General features: G+C 40.1%; 1 protein-coding gene across 1 annotated transcript; it reads left to right on the forward strand.

Moving 5' to 3' along the window:
* The first annotated feature begins 15,901 nt into the window (after window positions 1-15,901).
* Window positions 15,902-16,876, forward strand: LOC121684526 (olfactory receptor 49-like). The gene has a single exon (XM_042064589.1). It carries the CDS (start codon window positions 15,902-15,904, stop codon window positions 16,874-16,876), a length of 975 nt encoding a protein of 324 aa, XP_041920523.1.
* The last annotated feature ends 1,456 nt before the right edge of the window (window positions 16,877-18,332 follow it).

Raw genomic sequence — 18,332 nt, forward strand, 5'->3', positions numbered from 1 at the left:
CACAGATATTTTTCCTTGAGTATACTACAAGTGAGCAATGTAAAAATCAGTTGGGTTGTAGACGTTGGGTGTGGAAGGTTACTAGTTTGATTGCTTTATCTGTAAATTAAATGAATGCTTTTTCAACGACTTTTCAATGATTTTTTCAGAATTTCTTTGATTTGAATGTTTTTTGGTAATGCGTCGTGTAGGTCTTAAATTTCAATCTTTATGGTCTTAAAAATGTCTTAAAAAGGTCTTAAATTTAACTTATTGAAACCTGCAAGAACCCTGTTTCAAATGAATACTTTTTCTCCTTGGGACAGGCCCGTTTGAGTCTTGGAAAATACTTTTCCATTTGCATCGGGATTGAGATGATTAGAATTTAGCAGTCAATTTGAATGCAACAGTTTTGAACAAATTCGTGCAGCGTTCTAATGATGCTAACCGGATTTAATAGCAATTTAGCCAGTCGTCTTGCACGATTAATGTTTGGATTACATGTGCATGCTGAGGAGGGATGCGCCTGTTGAGAGGGAGAGAGAGAGAGTGCACGGGGCAAGGAGAGTCTGTGTTGAGGTAGGCCTACTTCTATCGCCTACTCTGGTAGAGTTTGACATACTACAATGCAAGATATATTTAGCCTATTGCTTTATGCCTATGCTTTAAGGCAGGAGGTGTGTGTTGCTTTTAATTATGAATGTTCTATCGAACGTATTTTTTTATTGATATCGATTACATGTCTATTGCGATACATATCGCTATCGTTTTATCGCCCAGCCCTATGCTCAATAACAGTGGTCCCCAAACTTTTTCTTCCGAGGGCCAGCTCACTATGCCTGGCTCTAAGAGAGTGCCAGAGACTCGGAGTATATTAGTAACCATAAATAGCTTAGACTGCTGTTGTTCACAGCACTATCTTAGTTGAATATTCCATTACATTTAATCTACTGCAATTTAATACCATTGTTAGCTGTGTTTATGTTGCCATCATGCCATATCAGTGTAAAATGTATAGCTCAAATGAAATAATGCTGATAAAAAGACTTTAGCATTCCCAAAAGTGTTAGCAGGGAGTCCCAAAAGTATATTTTATTCAAAATGTGTGAACTCTGAACTCTGTGTCTTTGCATACACAGCTCATGTTGTGAACAAGTAATATCCTACAAATAATTCAAATAACTCAAAATATGAGAGTTTTATGAAGTGCTGGCAAAAACATCTGAAATGACCACCATTCTAACTTAACGAGTGAATAAAAAATAGAAATAATTATCCCAGAAAGTCCCAGAAATATGACTTGAATAGAAGTTAGTTAGTTATTAACAATTAATTGATAAACTTTTAGAATACTTTGAGCACTGATGCAGTCAGCATAGGCCTCTTACATGTTTGCAGGTAGGCCTACATTTCATTCTGTTTTCAACGGCAAACGCAAAACAGCGCCAAAACAACCACCAGTGGACAAAAAGAGTATTACATGTGTACTGTTAAGACTCGCCATAGAGAATGAATGGGGGAAATTGCCATAGTTGGAAGATGTCATACTCCTGTGTGGGCCAGACGCTATATACCACGGACATGATTTGGGGGGCCATACAATATGAGGTGACGGGCCGTAGTTTGGGGACCACTGCTCAATAATAACAATTTTAACACACTCATAAATACTCAGCCTTTCATCGGTCTTACTGAAGACATTTAATGGTTAAAATATTATTGATACATATTCGAATTTTAATATTAAATATAGCTGCAAGCAGCAATGTGGGCCAAGCAGACAGTTGAGCAGGCCAGATTTGCCATGCAACTCAATGCTGTGGCATCAGGCATATAGAATTAAGCAGTCACAGCAAGTTCCATGTAAAACAACCCAAGATTGGCTGAGTTACAAGGTCAAGTTTCACATCAAAACATAACTGATTTTGTGTGGCTGAACCAGGGCTTAGTGTCGCCGCCCCCTCAACCAGCCAACTCACCGCCGCAATCGCCCCTGCCCGTCCCACCCTGCCCCACCCTTGCACGCACGCATTATAATTAATTGAATGGAACTCGCTGTATCAGTTTCACATCAAAAATAAAAGATCGATTGAGATATGATCATGCTTGCTGTGATTTCAATGCCCCCATAGAGGTCAAAGGTCACCAAATTATTTGTGCATCATCAGGATGAACCAGACGGTTCTATGGGCTGCCATTGACCTCCATTGCAGAATAATGCAGCAACTACAGGCCAAAATACATTTTTGCCAATTACAGAGCCCACTAGAGGTCAAAGGTCACCAAATTTCTTGAGCGTCCCCCTGATTGGGTCCTGAGTCCATGCACCAATTTTGGCTTTGATAAATGCAAGGGTTGCTGAGATATGAGCTCACTTCCTGTTTGGCGGCTTTCGATTGGCTGTTACAGCCGAATGCTACTGTCAAATGTTCCAAAAAGCAATGCACTGATAAGGCATGGTCTGAAGATGGTCACTGATAAGGCATGGTCTGAAGACGCTGAAATTTGTGACCTGCGAAAACTTGTATGTGTTTTTGATTAAATCCAATATGGCGGCCGAATCAATTACGATGACATCACAAATTGGCTTGGGTCGGCCTAAGGACATTCAACAGTACTACCAGACACCACTAGTGCATTTTAATTCTAAGCAAAACTGCTGCTACAGGCCAAAAGGAATGATTCTTAATTACAGCGCCCCCTAGTGGTCAAAGGTCACCAGATTTCTTGAGCGTCCCCCTGATTGGGTCCTGAGTCCATGCACCAATTTTGGCTTTGATAAATGCAAGGGTTGCTGAGATATGAGCTCACTTCCTGTTTGGCTGCTTCGCCGCAAAGTTTGATTGGCTGTTACGGGCGAACGGTAATACTTCTGAAGACAAAAAGTGATAACTTTTGTGAGGCTTGGTCTGAAGATGATCTGTGTAAAATTTGGTGGGAATCAGAGAAAGTATGTGACCCCTGATACATTTTAAGTGTTTTTGATGAAATCCAAAATGGCGGAAAATCCATCATGGCGGAAAATGACGTCATAGGGTGCGTTGAACTCGGCTTGGTCCAAGGATTCCAACGATACCTGACTTTTGAAAATCGAACCTACGGGTCAAAAGTTACATGAGTGAACACACTTCCAACTTTGGCCTGTTGGTGGCACTAGAGGGTTCGTGTTGCCGACATGAAACTTGGTGACCTGAATCATGGGACCGTCCCCAATTAGTGTGCCAAATTTCCCAACTTTTTACCAGACGGTTCTATGGGCTGCCATTGACTTCCATTGCATATAATAATAATAAATATAACCGCAAGCGGTGATTTACGGGGTCCGAGCAAAACGAACATGAGGTAGCATAGCTTTTTAGTTTTACATATGCTTTGATTGTTTGGGCCCAATTGTTCAAAAGAAACGTGATTGGATTTCGGTTATCGGATTTCAGTTACCGGATTTCGGCTATCGGATTGGATCAAATCTTGAAAATGGCTTGTTCAAAGGGAAACAAGGATCCTGAAATTGGATTAGATCACATAATCTATTCTTGGTTTTGATCTGGATAAAACCTTCACTTTGTGTTGTTCAAAACTTTTGAGTTGGATTGGAATAAATTTGATGCATAAAATTAGGATTACCCTGTGCTGTAACGTTATAGTGTGCTGACCTCCACAACCTAATAGTATTCTAACAATACCCTATTCTAGTGTGCTAACCTCCACAACCCAACAGTATTCTAACAGTAGTATTCTAGTGCGCCAATCTCCACAACTCAATAGTATTCTAACAATACTCTATTCTACAGGACTATGCATTTGTCATGGATAAGATGAAGCGTCTGTTAATGGAAGGCAGTGTTTCCCACAGAATGGAATTGTATTTGTGGTGGTAGGTGAAGGGGGGTGGGGGTGGGTTCTGTGTTGGAGTCAATAAGATGAACAGCCTATAATTATGCAATTTTACTTGCCTTGCACGACAAGTCCTGAAGAGTAGCTGTAACGTTATAGTGTGCTAACCTCCACAACCCAACAGTATTCTTAACAGTTTTCTATTAAGGAACTGTAGGGGGCGATGTGGGTCGAGGTAGAGTGAGTGTGTGGCGAGCAGGCAGAGCCTCGGTCAGAAGGCTCAATGGTATGGAGTGATGACACGGAGATGGCAGGTTTTGGTGCAACCAGGGCTTGAAAACGAAATTATTTTTCAAACGTTCCGTTCCGAACGGTTCAGGTAGGCCTATGTTTAACGTTTTCGTTCTTGCATGCGTTCCGCCACCAACATATCGGTCCTGAACCGGTTCGGAACGCAAAATATCGTTCGTTCTTAAAGTTCCGGCAGTGTTTGGCGGGCCTATCAAGTCTATTTTTGTGGACTTTACCTTAGAATAGACATACTCATTATTTCCTCTTGATTTAGCCTATATCGTAGCTATGCCCAAAAATAATAAATCACAGGCGGCATTCAAAAACATTCAGATGGGCTATCCATCCCATAGCCTACAGACTTACTATAGGCCTAACCTATGCCTATAAATAATTTCTTATCAAAAATATTTCTGGATACGTGCTAAACTCCTTACCAAGTTTTATCCATATGGAGATCTTCAAAGGCTTGCGCTATAATTCCAACCCTGTTTACAAACGAACCTGTCTGTTGCTGACAAGGCCTATCTCAAATTTCCTGTTTAACTCTTCTACATAGAATAGGCTATAATTGCGCAAACATTTCAAATCCCGACTTTAAAACGACAAGGCGTGGACAGGCAAAATAGGCTATTACGCATAGGCTACAAACAATTTCCAAATCAGTTTCAGTAGCCTACGCTACGAGCTGGCCTAAGATCCGAAGTGGCAGACGGATAGGTTACATTACAACAGTAAGACAAAATATACACATTTGGACCAAAGGTCCATTTATTCGTTTTTTTTTTTTTTTTTCAAACTGCAGAAATCAAATTATTAGGCTGTTCGCCTACAGTAGTTGGCTACACAGCGGCTTGTTATCTCACATTAACAGTGTAGATGCGGGCTTGTTTTTCGCACAACCGGAAATACTCCCTGACATAGGATATGCTTTTGTGAAATTTTATAAAATATATAGAGAACGAAAAAAAAACGTTATTAACCGGTTTTGTGGATTTGAGAATAACGTTTCTGTTCCGGAACAGTTGAAGACCATTTTGTTTCCGTTTCTGTTTCCGCTCCTCATAAAATTCCGTAAAATTCTGTTCGTTTTCGGTTTTCGTTTTCGTTCCTTGAACCGGTTCGGAGCCCTGGGTGCAACACAAGTGAACTTTATTTGAGTTTCAATTCATCTGTTCTTTTGTTCTTTACTTGTATGTGTGCTGCATCAAAGAGGAAACAAACAGAAAATGGAGTAATCAGTGAAATGGGGTAAATCAGTACAGATCCCAACTCACAAACAAACCAATTGACATTTGAACAATAAACTGAAATCATATGGCTATATAAGGTACAACTAAACAATACTTGACATCCCAAGTCAACCAACATCACCTAATCATCTCTCACATGGGACTCCAACACACCAAACCAACAAACAAAGACCTTAACTTTACACATGATGGCAGAGCTACTCTACAAACTGATAAACATCACAAAAGTCATAGTGAGGGTCATTAAAGTGATGACTTACGTTAACTCAAAGACGCACACAAAGCAGGACACACTGGAGTGCTGGGTTGAGATGAACAAAAGAGTGAACTGAGGGCGAGCAAACAATTTATCCTGGTCTGAGCCCCTGCTCCGGAGCTACAGGGTTTCCCAGCAGGTAAACTGGGTGTGGTTAGGTGGCAGAGCCAAACAATCCTGCAATTTCTCCACAGCACTTTCACCACAAGCCCTCCTTACACTGACAGACTTTGGAAAGATTTGCAAAGATTTGGAAAAGATTTTTGAAAGACTACAGTCTCAGACCCTCTCACATCTAAAGACAAGTAGTAGAGTTTTAAGTCACAGACTATGATTTTGCAATGACTAGGGATCTTGCAGGGTCACTATTTACAAGACTGCAACACGATTCCTTTAAATTATTACCCATCGTGCACTAGATAAACAGGAACTGAAAATTATAGCCTACTAAACTCAAAGTCGTATTTTCGTGTTTCTGCAGCATTGTTTCATGCGTGACATCCTTAACCGATACAGAGTTGTTCTGTCAAGTGGAAGAGCCGACTAAATATGTATAAGAAATGACATCCACATCCAACAGTATTCTAACACTAATGCTTCAAGTGGGATTTGAACTCTCAACCTAAGGATCACCAGTACAAGGCATTATCCCACTGAGCCACTGTCAATCCTACATGTTGGCCAGTCACATTCACATCGTGAAAATGTGTATTGGTAAACACACAACAAGAAAAACTCTAAGCATACATTTTTACAATAAAATGAAGGGCTTTCCTAAAAGAGTACACCTGAAAACTTTTTGAAATTCTGGGGCAATTAGACATTTGTAGAGATGAACACTAATGGATGAAATATAAATATGATAGACTTAATGATGAAGGAAAAATAGTAAACAAAGAAGTTGCCCTAAATGTAATAGAGAGTCCCGGCATTCTGATTCTTGGCAGCTGATGAGTGTGAATGTTGATTGGCTGATGTCATTCAGGTGCTGTTCAATGGTGTGAATCTTAAATGACAAATCCTAAAGCTCTAACAGGGATTCGAACACTCAACCTAAGAAACATCAGTTCAAGGCATTAGCCCACTGAGCCACTGACAATCATACACATTGGGCAGTCACATTCACATGGTGAAAATGTGTGTTGGTAAACACACAAGAAAAACTCCAAGCATACATTTGACAATAAAATGAAGGGCTTTCCTGAAAGAGTACACCTGAAATCTTTTTGAAATTCTGGGGCAATTAGACATTTGTAGAGAAGAACACTAATGGATGAAATATAAATATGATAGACTTAATGATGAAGGAAAAATAGTAAACAAAGAAGTTCCCCTAAATGTCAGAGTGTCTCGGCATTCTGATTCTTGGCAACTAATGACTGTGTATGTTGATTGCCTGATGTCATTCAGGTGCTGTTCAATGGTGTGAATCTTCAATAACCAATAGTATTCGAGCTAGAGCCTGAAGCACTACCAGGGATTCGAACTCTCAACCTAACAAACATCAGCACTAGGCATTATCCCACTGAGCCACTGACAATCCTACATATTTGCAGTCACATTCACATGGTGAAAATGTGTGTTGGCAAACACACAACATCAAGAAAATTCCTAGCATACATTTGACAACAGAATTAAGGGCTTTATAAAAAAGAGTGCAGATCTGAAAATGTGCACTGTTAATGGTATCCACATAATGATGGTTGTATGGTTGTTCTCCAAGGAAAAAAAAATACTCATATAGGAATATAGGTGATCTAGGAAAATTGGCCTAAGTGGTCTAACTTTATTGGCCTATATCTCTGAAATGGAACAAAATATCAAAATTCTGATCGATAACTTTTGTGAGGCTTGGTCTAAACATTGTCTGTGAGAATTTTGGTGAAGATTTAATTATTTTTGAAGAGTGTGAAACTTTTTATAATGTTTGGCTTTTCCATGAAATTGTGTCAAAAGTAAACATTTTTAGACCATAAGACAAGGGCCAAAAAGATGCATCTGAGTTTAGAGATTAATATTATGAAAGAATTTTGAATCTAGGTCAATCTGGTAAGGAGAAATTAGCATAATTAACTTTTTTTTACAACAGCGCCACCTTTGGGTGCAGTACCCCAAATGTTGGGTTATGGGCAGAGGGGGGTACTGGTAACCATACCTGAAAATTTGAAGAGTTTTGGAGTTACGGTTTAGGCTGCAGTATGACTTTTACAGAATTTTGGCCAAAAATGAACGGTACAGAAACAATAGGGGTCCTGCAGCTACGCTGCTCGGACCCCTAATAATAATAGGAAAACGTAGAAACACAATGAGGTCCTCGCAGCTTCGCTGCTTGGCCCCCAATAAACAAATGAACTTCGAATATGATTTTTGGGCAAAAGTCAAAGCCCTAACTTCGACCGTGCCTACTGGTCGGGGTTCGAACCGGCAACCCTTCAGTTACAAGTCTTAAGCGCTAACCTTTGGTACTTGTTGTCTAGCAGTTATCAGTGAGAATTGAGTGTGCATAATGCAATTCAGTGAGACAGAATCCTATATGCCTTTCACCTTTTGTTTTTAGCCAGCAGCCAGACCAGCAGATACCCTGACTTTGCTGAATGACTGAAGCTAAGCAGGCTTAGTTAGTACTTGGATAAGAGACCTCCTTGGAAGAGTAGGTTCCTGCTGGAAGCTAGCCTGGGTGTTCCCATGCTGCCTTGCGCGCGATTTGATTCACGCTGCTAAGGCAGCCTGGAGACCATGGAGCAAATTTTCGCCTGAGATAGGGAACCAATCACAGAACAGGGGGGAAAGCAAGACGATGATGAGCTATGCACAGACGCATTTGATAGACATCCGTGGCACCCAATAAACGGATCTGGGCATTTTTTTCAAATACGAGAAAATGTATTCTTTCTCGTATTTGAAAAATGTATATGAACGTTTGGTTCCCAGACCACGTCTCATTGAGAAGTGGTGGCACTCTTCCCTGTGGCCAAAAGCCACCAAACAAATATCAATCCCAATGTCCTATTGCAGTGACAGGGACACTGTACTGCAGGAGATGTTTTCCTTTGCATGAATGGTAAATTGAGGTCCTGACTCACCATGGTTGTTAAAGATCCCATGGCACTTATCGCAAAGAGTAGGTGGTTCCCTGATTTGCTTTATTTATGTACACATACAGTGGGCAGTGCTTCGACTTGGCCAGCTTCACTCGCGGTCCGCGCGTGGGATCACGCGGTATCACGCGACTTTAATTTGTATTTTTCCAGTGAGACGCTGCAACAACCCAAACAACCGGTAGATGGCTCAAGTGAGCAGGGTGTCTCGTAAAAAGAAATGGAGCCTGGAAAACCCTACATAGACTTCACTACAGACTTTAGCAGAATGGTTTAGAAATAATGTAATAGCCAGAAATATGCCTGCCCTGCCCTAATAAAGAAATATTTGGTTAACTGCGAGTGAATCCCGTTTGCAGCCGTAGAGACGCAGGACAAATTAAACATTCTGGTTTTCTCAGAGTGCAACGATGATAGACAGCATTTGGACAAAAATAGAGTATTAACCTCCGTTGCTCAGCCAAATGCCTTCCTGTTACGTCCTGTTATCACGGAGTTAGAGGCGATAAACGATTTTTGATGGTCACAAGTTTACTTCATTAGGGACTGTTCGTTATTTATTTAAGGGGCTACCGGAGGAGTTTTGGGAGCATTAGTCCAAAAAGACGTGACTCTCCCTCGCCAGCAATACATTTTTCTATGACCCTCCAAAGTGATTATGAAAAAATCACTGTCAACTTTTTCCGGGTTTATCGCCTAATGTATTTTAACGTTTTCACATATTTGGCCACAAGCCGTTTATCATAGGCTATCACGAAACCAAACTACAAAGGCGAACACTTTAACAGGGGGAATTAGTTGGGCATGAATCATGCTGAACGCTATTTCGCTACCTTAGAATAATAAGGTTCTATCTGCGTTTTGAGTAGGTACAACCGGGACGATTGAAACGGGGACGAATGAAACATTCCGGTTTTCTCCGAGTGCAACGATGATAGACAGTCATCATTTGGACAAAACATGGAGCATATTAACCTCCGTTGCTCAGCCAAATGCCTTCCTGTTACGTCCTGGTATCACGGAGTTACGAGCGATAAACGATTTTTGATGGTCACAAGTTTACTTCATTAGCGGTTTATTTTTTTGGATTATTAAAGAGTGTTTTTCATTTAAAGGTTTGACTTCGTGCTTATTCAGTAGAGCATTTAGTGCTCTCCCCAATCCCAGACGTTCACATTGCATGTTTGTTTGTAATGGATGCAACCACGAGATAGGCTATGCGTTTGACAATGAGTTGTTAACAGAACCAAGACCAGAACAGAATATAGCCCAGCAGCAATCTAGGGACTGATCGTTATTTATTGAAGGGGCCACCGGAGGAATTTTGAGTGCTTCAGTTGGAAGTTGCATGACCCTCTCTTGCCTGCTAGAAATTGTTCAATGACCCTCCGACAGAATTGTTAAAAAAGACATGACCCTCCCCTGCCAATTGTCTTCCGCCCGCGCCATAGCCACACACTTTGTGATAACGTTCTTAAATCAATCTTTCCCGTGAGCTTGCATGCTACCAGTCCTTCCTTTTCAAATGTGTTGCGCCTGTTTGCACAATTTCACAAATAATCATATGTGATTAATAGTATGACAAATAATCCCTGTGCACGGGGACCGAAACAATGCATGCCAACTTTTTCCGTGTTTATCACGTATTTTAACTTTCCCCGCTGTCTTGCCGTTTTAATGTTTTCCCGTAGAATATCCCATATTTTAATACTCTCATAACAGCCCTGCCATCGGGCCTGTCTCTGTGTTGCCCTGTTGCTACCCCTTGCCCTTCCAACGAAACAGATGTCTTCAAATTATCGTTTTCCTTGCTTGAAGGCGAACTTAGAGTGATGTTAACCTATTTAAGTTTAACGGCGCGATTGTCGTGATAGCACGATTCATTGGCGCTTGCATGTTCGGCCTTATGTCTACGTGCGCACCTGAGGCTACTCAGCTGCAAGAGAAATAATTTCCCCTGTTTGTATGTTCACTGCAAGTTGGCCTACCATAACTTACCAACTCTGCACTGTAGACTGGCTATTTATATTTTTCTGTGAAATAAGCAAATGTATTTGTTCAACTTTATGAAGCAGAATTACGCATAGGGTACTTGGAACATAATACATTTGACAAAGGACAGATGAATGTTGCTAGTGACAAAATATTAACTTTCAGTGTTTTACGATGTCTTTGTCATGGGGAAGTGTTTTTCCCCATGCATTTATTCTAGGTTACTGTCAGTGACTGCCGTGAGAGAAGCGGGTTCTGTGTTTCGTTCATGTCACTGACTGACGCGAGAGAAGCGGGGTCTGTGTTGTGTTGTGTTGCGTTGCGTTAATTTATTTTCATTGGGCATACCGTGCCGTGCCGTCCACAGCTCTTCAGTTCTGACAAAGCCAAAATTACTCCTTTTGAAACAATGACTGCAGGAAGCGCGTTTGTATGGTTATATTGCTTGACGGGGGGGAGGGGGGGGGGGGTGTCCCAAGCAGCTTTCAGCCATAAGGCTACTTTGAGAACATTTCAATTCACCCGACACTAATATTCAAAATGTTGAAAACTATTTCGGCATATAAAGCAGTTTAATTAAATGGAATGTTAGTTGTAAACAAACGAGCTACTTGGTGAGGCTTGGCCTCACAGATGCGCTCGTGCCTTAGATGGCAGGAAAAATCTTCACGATAGGCCTATTAACTAACCACCCGATTCACGTTGGCTGGGGGGAAGGGGGGCCATCAGACAATTGTGCCCAGTTAATCCGGTCCTTCCCCCAAAAAATCACACCTTCCCACCTCTGACAGCTTAAAAGAAGTCAAGAGGACTCCTCACAGACCTCACAGACCTATTCACAAACCTGTGTCCTTGTGAAGCGCACGCATTCTGAGACCTGTCACTCATCATCGTAAGGGAGGTGTTTGGAATCATGCCCGCGTTACAATCATCAGCCAATCCGCCAATCAAGGTGGTCACGCTTGCCCATTTACCCAAATTAATGGTCGAATATTACTGATGATCATTGTTATTTAAGAACATGCAGTGTGCGTAGGGTACCAAAAACATATTGCTTGTAAAAAAGCATCATAATGCACATTCTGGCGGGTCTGTTATTTACTGTAGGCTGCGCAAACCACATGCCTTTATTTTGGACAAGCCTGCATTCATTCATTCATTCAACCTTTATTTATTCTCGGAGGGTCATTGAGGGAAACCCTCATTTTCAATGAAGCCGAAATTACAGAAGAGAAGCAAAGCGCTCCACAAACAAGACAACATTCGAGGCCTTCTGTTGAAGAATTTTATATAAAGCCTGCGCTGACAGTAATCCTCCTGCCCCTGATAGGCCTACCACAGCTGTGGATAGTGTGGAATGTTCAAGTAATAACACAATCCAATGTGTGTCTCAATTGTCCCCCGCTGACCACCTCACACATTTCTCTAGATTTTGCAACGAACTTACATGACACAATGCCATAAAATATGCCAGTTTTAGGACACAGAATAATGTTTGTAATGATACCAGGTAGGCCAGGTATTGTCGAAGGTGCATGGTGAAGTGAAATTCTTACTTTGGAAAACAAACATTTGCCGATATCATCGCCGATCATCAGAATATTGCAACAGATTCTGTGTTCTGGATTGTAGGTAACTTGTTAAGCCAGTGGTTATCAAACTTTTATTTCATTCCCCACTTTGATCAAGGGGCATGACTGATGATAGTGGAGATAACGTGTTATCCCGAGGCTTTTGCAAGTCAGCATCTTCGACGGTAGTCTATTAAAAAATATAAGTTTTCTATGTCCCAAACGGAGAGCCATACTTTATTGTTTTTAACTATCTCTATGCTACTCACAAAAATGTAGGCATGGGGACATGATGAAGTAGGTTATCCAACTGTCGTGTGTTAAATTATTGTGATTACGAGCCAGTGGTTTTCAAACATTATGCGTGACTCGGACATCTAACTAAATGCAACAGGCTCATATCGTCCTCGCATTCGCAAAATGAGGACCAGTGTTTTGTCAAATTGCAAATAGCTATTCGTTTTAACAATTTTTTTATGATCGTAGCCTATACAAAAAGCACTTCATACTATCTTAATCTTGGAATATGGGGAGGGAAGTGGCGCGTCTGCAGTCAGCCAAATATGAATGTAATTCTGCGGCATAAAGCAGATGTAATTGTTTATTGTACAGAAAAATAAAAATGACATGTCAAGCAGTCAATTGACTACATTGCAGTCAAGAAGTAGGGCAAATTAATTTACGAAACCAAAACGTGGGTCATAGTTGTCTAAGCCTCTATTGCGTAGCCTGTTAAAAACGTCGCCAGATAGTATTAAATCGGCAACAACATTGTTTTCTGCAGAAACCTACCCAAGGCTACAGATTAATTCTGAACAGTTATTACTGGCTCAATTATCACACCACTGTTTTGATTTGCGTAGTTGCGTTAACCCCAACACTGACAATAATGTAGACAGCAAATTTCGATTTCGATTTTCGTGTAGTCAAGCCTTAAGCCATACCCAAGTAGCCTAAATCGAGGTAATGTTTAATTATGCATGATTTATTTTGTTATTGAATTCGTAGGCTGGGATTACTCTCGGCAACAATTATGTAAGGGACGGCAGGCAGAGCGATGTACAGTGGCAGAGCGACGCACAGTGGCTGAAAGTGGTACTAAAGCTTCACGCAGCTTCACGCCGCGTAATGCGCGAATGAAGTGGTCATTTGAAAGCGATGCCCACTGTACATAAAGACACACACACACATGCACACGCACAAACACATAAACACACACACACACAAACACACCTACATACACAAACACACAAAACCACACACAAAACACATATACACAAAAACAACCACACAGTCTGCACACACTCAATTACAAACACATAAAAAAGGAACAAAGTAGGAAATGAACACAAATTGACAAGCGTGACTTATTTTTCTGCAAAAAATGTGCTGGACTGGGTGGCGGTCATATTTTGTACCGCTCTGCGGCAGAGGCATCTGGCTGTTTTGTTTGTTTTACTGTCATTAATGGTTAAGCTCATGAAAATAAAATTTTGACTGCTAAAAATACCATTTTAACACAGTTTCTTCCAGTAGCAGCAACTGGAATCCATGCATTTCCACTGAATTATTTTTGGAATCTGATCCCTTATCATAGCTGTTCATTCTTACTCGTTGCTCGACTTATCGTGACTAAATTCAAGATGGCTGCAAACGCTAAACTTCGTGAAGATACTGTCTGTATAAATCGTCTTGTAAGTAAACTACCAGTGCTTTTTCAAAGTTCTCAATGTCTCGTTTTAAATGTCAGGGCCCTCGGAAGTCTACCAATGAAGTGTGGAGATACATTGAGCCTCGTAAATGGGTGTAAAACAGTGATTTATTTGCATGGCTAGCCCGATGCCGAAGCACCACTATTGAAAAAGATGTTGGTAGCATCGGCTAACTAGCGCCAGATTTTGGAGTGCAGGGGACAAGCCGAGATGGGCTATGAGACATACGTTCACACTCGGTATCATGTTTCGATACACTTTAGGTCAATGTCACACCGGAATTCTCCTTTAACTGTGTGTGCGTGTCACCCTTTGGATTATTGTGTTGTGCTAGTTCGATTGAATACTTCCACTATTTGTGGCTATTCCGCCCTTGTTTTCACAATAGTGTGATCTTTTGTGTGTGCTGTGATGTGATTTGTGCACGAGTGTGAATCACTAGTAATAAGCCTACCTGCGTTAGAGTAACTGTGACTATAGGACTTCTCTCCCCTCTAGAGGGCGCCAGACCTTCCACACTGGGTTAAAGTGGTGTTGGGCATTTAGCCATCCCCACTCATTATCTATAGAGCTCTCACACTGGATTGAAGCAGTAGTACTTAAGGGCCGGCTCTTAGCTATAGCTACTATTCTTAGATTTTTCACACTGGTTTGAAGCAGTAGTGTTTAGCCACTTGCACTTAACTAGCTGCTATCCTTAGATCTTTCATACTGGTTTGAAGCATCAGTACCTACCGGTAGTTGCTTATATATATATATATATATATATATATGTGTGTGTAAAGGATAATGTATAGAACGCCGGTCATTATGGGGAAAATAAGTCCCGGCAGGGCGAACCGGACCCCGACACGCCAGCGGAGGGGTCTTGTTTCGCCCTGAAGGGACTTATTTTCCCATGATGACCGGCGTTCTATACATTATCCCGCTTATTATACGGCTACTTGCCAAAACGAAAAAACAAACTCCATGATATGTCTCTTTACACTTATTTGTTACCGTTTCGTCGTGGCTTTTGCTGAGAAACAAATAGTTCGCAACACACGCTGAACTTGAATCAAACATTCTTTAGAACACAGCTGATCAACCGTCTGCTTTCACTTTTGAATGAAGTTCCAAGCACAAACTCCGTTGCCATTGACAGCGGTCATTCTTGTTTTCAGAGGTCCTTTCCCAAGAAATAATGACCGCTAGAACTTTCGGAAATCCCATTCAAGTCAATGGAGCATTCTACTTGCATTGTGAAGAGCCGTATAATAAATATATATATTGTGTGTGTTTTTATATGCCTTTTTTTAATATTGTAATAAAACTGAGTTTTATATATCCAGTGTGTCTGTTGTTGTACCTCAAGGGTCAGTAGCATAATTCCTGCTCCTGTTACAATAACACTATGACCAATGTGTACTGACTGATTCCGGACTTTGACGATGCAGCACTGTCATCATCTGCTGTCTGTTTAGCTCGCCTCTGGCCCACCTATATCACCAATGTGATTGGTGCAGCTCGGCTCCAGGGCATAGGTAATGAGCAAGGGGCTATGGTTTCTTGGGTGATTAAAACTATAGACGACAAAACATATAAATAGGCAAAAGACACTTCAACATTACAAGATGAAAACACAGCAGGTAAAGATATGATTGACTTCACTGAAATTCTTAAATGAAAAGTTAAGCTATCAAGCAAATTCATCATCATCAAATGTTTTTTTATTCAGGGAGAAATTGACTGAGCATCAAGCTCTTTTACAGCAATGCCCTGAGTTACAAAACATACAACAACAACTAACAAATTATTTTAAGCTTTAGCCATAAACATATTATGTTTCTATAATGACCTGCATAATTAAGAATTGTATGTTGTTTGTCCAGGAAAATATGAAAGATTTTCCATTTAATATATTTCCTACTACATAATGCAGCCATATATACCTATGATGGAGAATGTGTCAAGAGTGTCTGTTTTTAAATTGTCTGGATTGAACTTTACTTCTGAGTACAGATATATTCTGTTTTCTCTGACTTTATTGTGTTACCCTGTAATTTTAATAATTAACATTACAGTAATCTATGTAATTGTGATGGACAAACATCTCTATAAGCCAATGTACATATTTCTTAGTAATTTGTGTATTAATGCTTTGTACGGAACACTTGGGTTCTACCCCAAATTTTTATCTGATTTGTTATCTGAGCATCATGTCATCTCATATTTAGGATGCCTGGTTCAAGTATTTGTAATTTATTCATCAGCTCTTTGTGAATTTTCTACTTTAACTGTGATGGCTGTTGACAGATATTTGGCAATATGTAGACCATTAGAGTATCATAGTATTATGACAAATAACACAGTTATCAAGTGCATGGTGTTCTCGTGGTTTTCACCACTTTTATCTATGTTAGTTATTGTTGTTTTAAGTTCAACATTAACTTTATGTGGCTCAAATATTGAGAAACTATATTGTGAGAACTGGTCTATAGTGAAACTTTCATGTTATCCAACAACAGTTAATAATGTGTTTGGGTATATTGTAATTATTGTTTATTTTATTCATTCACTTTTCATAATGTGCTCTTACATAAAACTAGTTAGAGCATGCATCAAATCGAAAGAAGAAAGAAAAAGGTTCATGCAAACATGTATGCCACACCTGCTTTCATTGCTTAATGTGACACTTGCTTTACTGTTTGATGTTATGTTTACAAGGTATGGCACCAGGAACTTCTCTCAAGATCTTCAGAATTTCTTAGCCATGGAATTCCTTATTATACCACCAATTCTGAATCCACTTATTTATGGGTTGAAACTCACAAAAATTCGAAATCAGCTCCTGCAAATTTACCAGAAAAATGCCATCAGGGCCGTAAGTGAATTGGACAGACAAATCTAACCAAACGACTGTCAATGTGTGAAACATTTTGTACATAATGTAAACTAATCTTAGTTATGTAATTAGTAAGACATAATAATTAATAACAACAACAACTACAAGACATAATAATTAATAACAACAACAACTACAATATTCTAGATGGTAATAGTCCAGAGTTAGACTAAGCATCAGATAGGACCGTTGAAGTGCAATATTTATCATGAAATATACCTCATCCCTTTAATTTTGTGAATATATTGTTGGGTTTTGTTTTTTATATTTTAAGTATAAAGCGGCTACATTTTGCATAATTATAAAGGAATATGCCAAGGACTCCTGACCACTTCATTATTTCATGTAACTGCAGATCTGCCAACCTTGAAGAATTTTTTTGAGTAGCACCTCGAGCCGAGAAAAAAAGATTGCTCACGTCAGCCTTCATGCATGCAGCCAAAAACAGACATGGCCATATTTGCAAGACACATTTTGGATTGCGACTTATCTTTAATGTCGAATATCTATCTAAATGTGATCCAATGTGTTCCTGAAAGTGCAAACTGAATCTTTTATGGTAGGTCTATTATTACCTGCTGACTAATGCAAATTACTGATTGATTTTAAAGAATTGCATTTGCACATGCACTCAGTTTCTTTCAGATCGATGTCTTTCTGCCATCTGTGAGGCTGCAATGATTAGGACTACATTATCCCATCTTGTAAGTTATTATTTTTTCTTGCTTGTTTTCACGCTAACAATCAAGAAGAAGGATCTATATGCTCCAAAGAAAAAACAAATTGAACACTAAACAATGAGCAGCTCAAAATATTTAGCCTAGCTAGGTCCACTTTCAGACTCGTTGTTAATGGCTGCATTTTGCCTTGGAAAGGTCTGCGCTTCATTAGCGCCTTTTAGTTATGAAAACTATAACCACTAGCAACACATTGAAAATATGCTAACTGAAACAATTGGTGAACAAGTAATAACTTTCCAAGACAACATCAAACTATTAGGCCTAGGTGAATTTACAATCGCACTCAGTTTCGCAAAAAGTTGGGGAAACATGAATTTGCGAGTGAACACTTGTTAAACTCATAGTTTTTCATTTAACCCACCGTTGGATGAATAAAAAATAACAAAGAGAGGCCACTATGCTTTGCCTGTCATTCTCACTTGCCACTTTCATCCTCGCATGAAATAGATTTGCGGGAGATTCTAATTCAGATGCTCAAGGAGCTTTCCGGAGAAGTTGGATGTGTGCTCGTTTTTGCGTAGTTTCAAGTAAAAAAATTGTAGCGGCGTACTTTGATGTGAAAATGCATGGTGCTACGCAAAATGCGTACAGGTTGGCAGGCCTGCAACTGTACGTTTATCCCATATTCAAAAATAAAGGCTTTCATGACATAGGAATCCCTTTTCCTGAACTCAACTTCCATACACAACACATTCTGTCTGCCATCCTCTTAGGCTACCATC

Source organism: Alosa sapidissima, chromosome 15 (genome assembly GCF_018492685.1).
Source record: "Alosa sapidissima isolate fAloSap1 chromosome 15, fAloSap1.pri, whole genome shotgun sequence".
NCBI classification, from domain to species: domain Eukaryota; kingdom Metazoa; phylum Chordata; class Actinopteri; order Clupeiformes; family Clupeidae; genus Alosa; species Alosa sapidissima.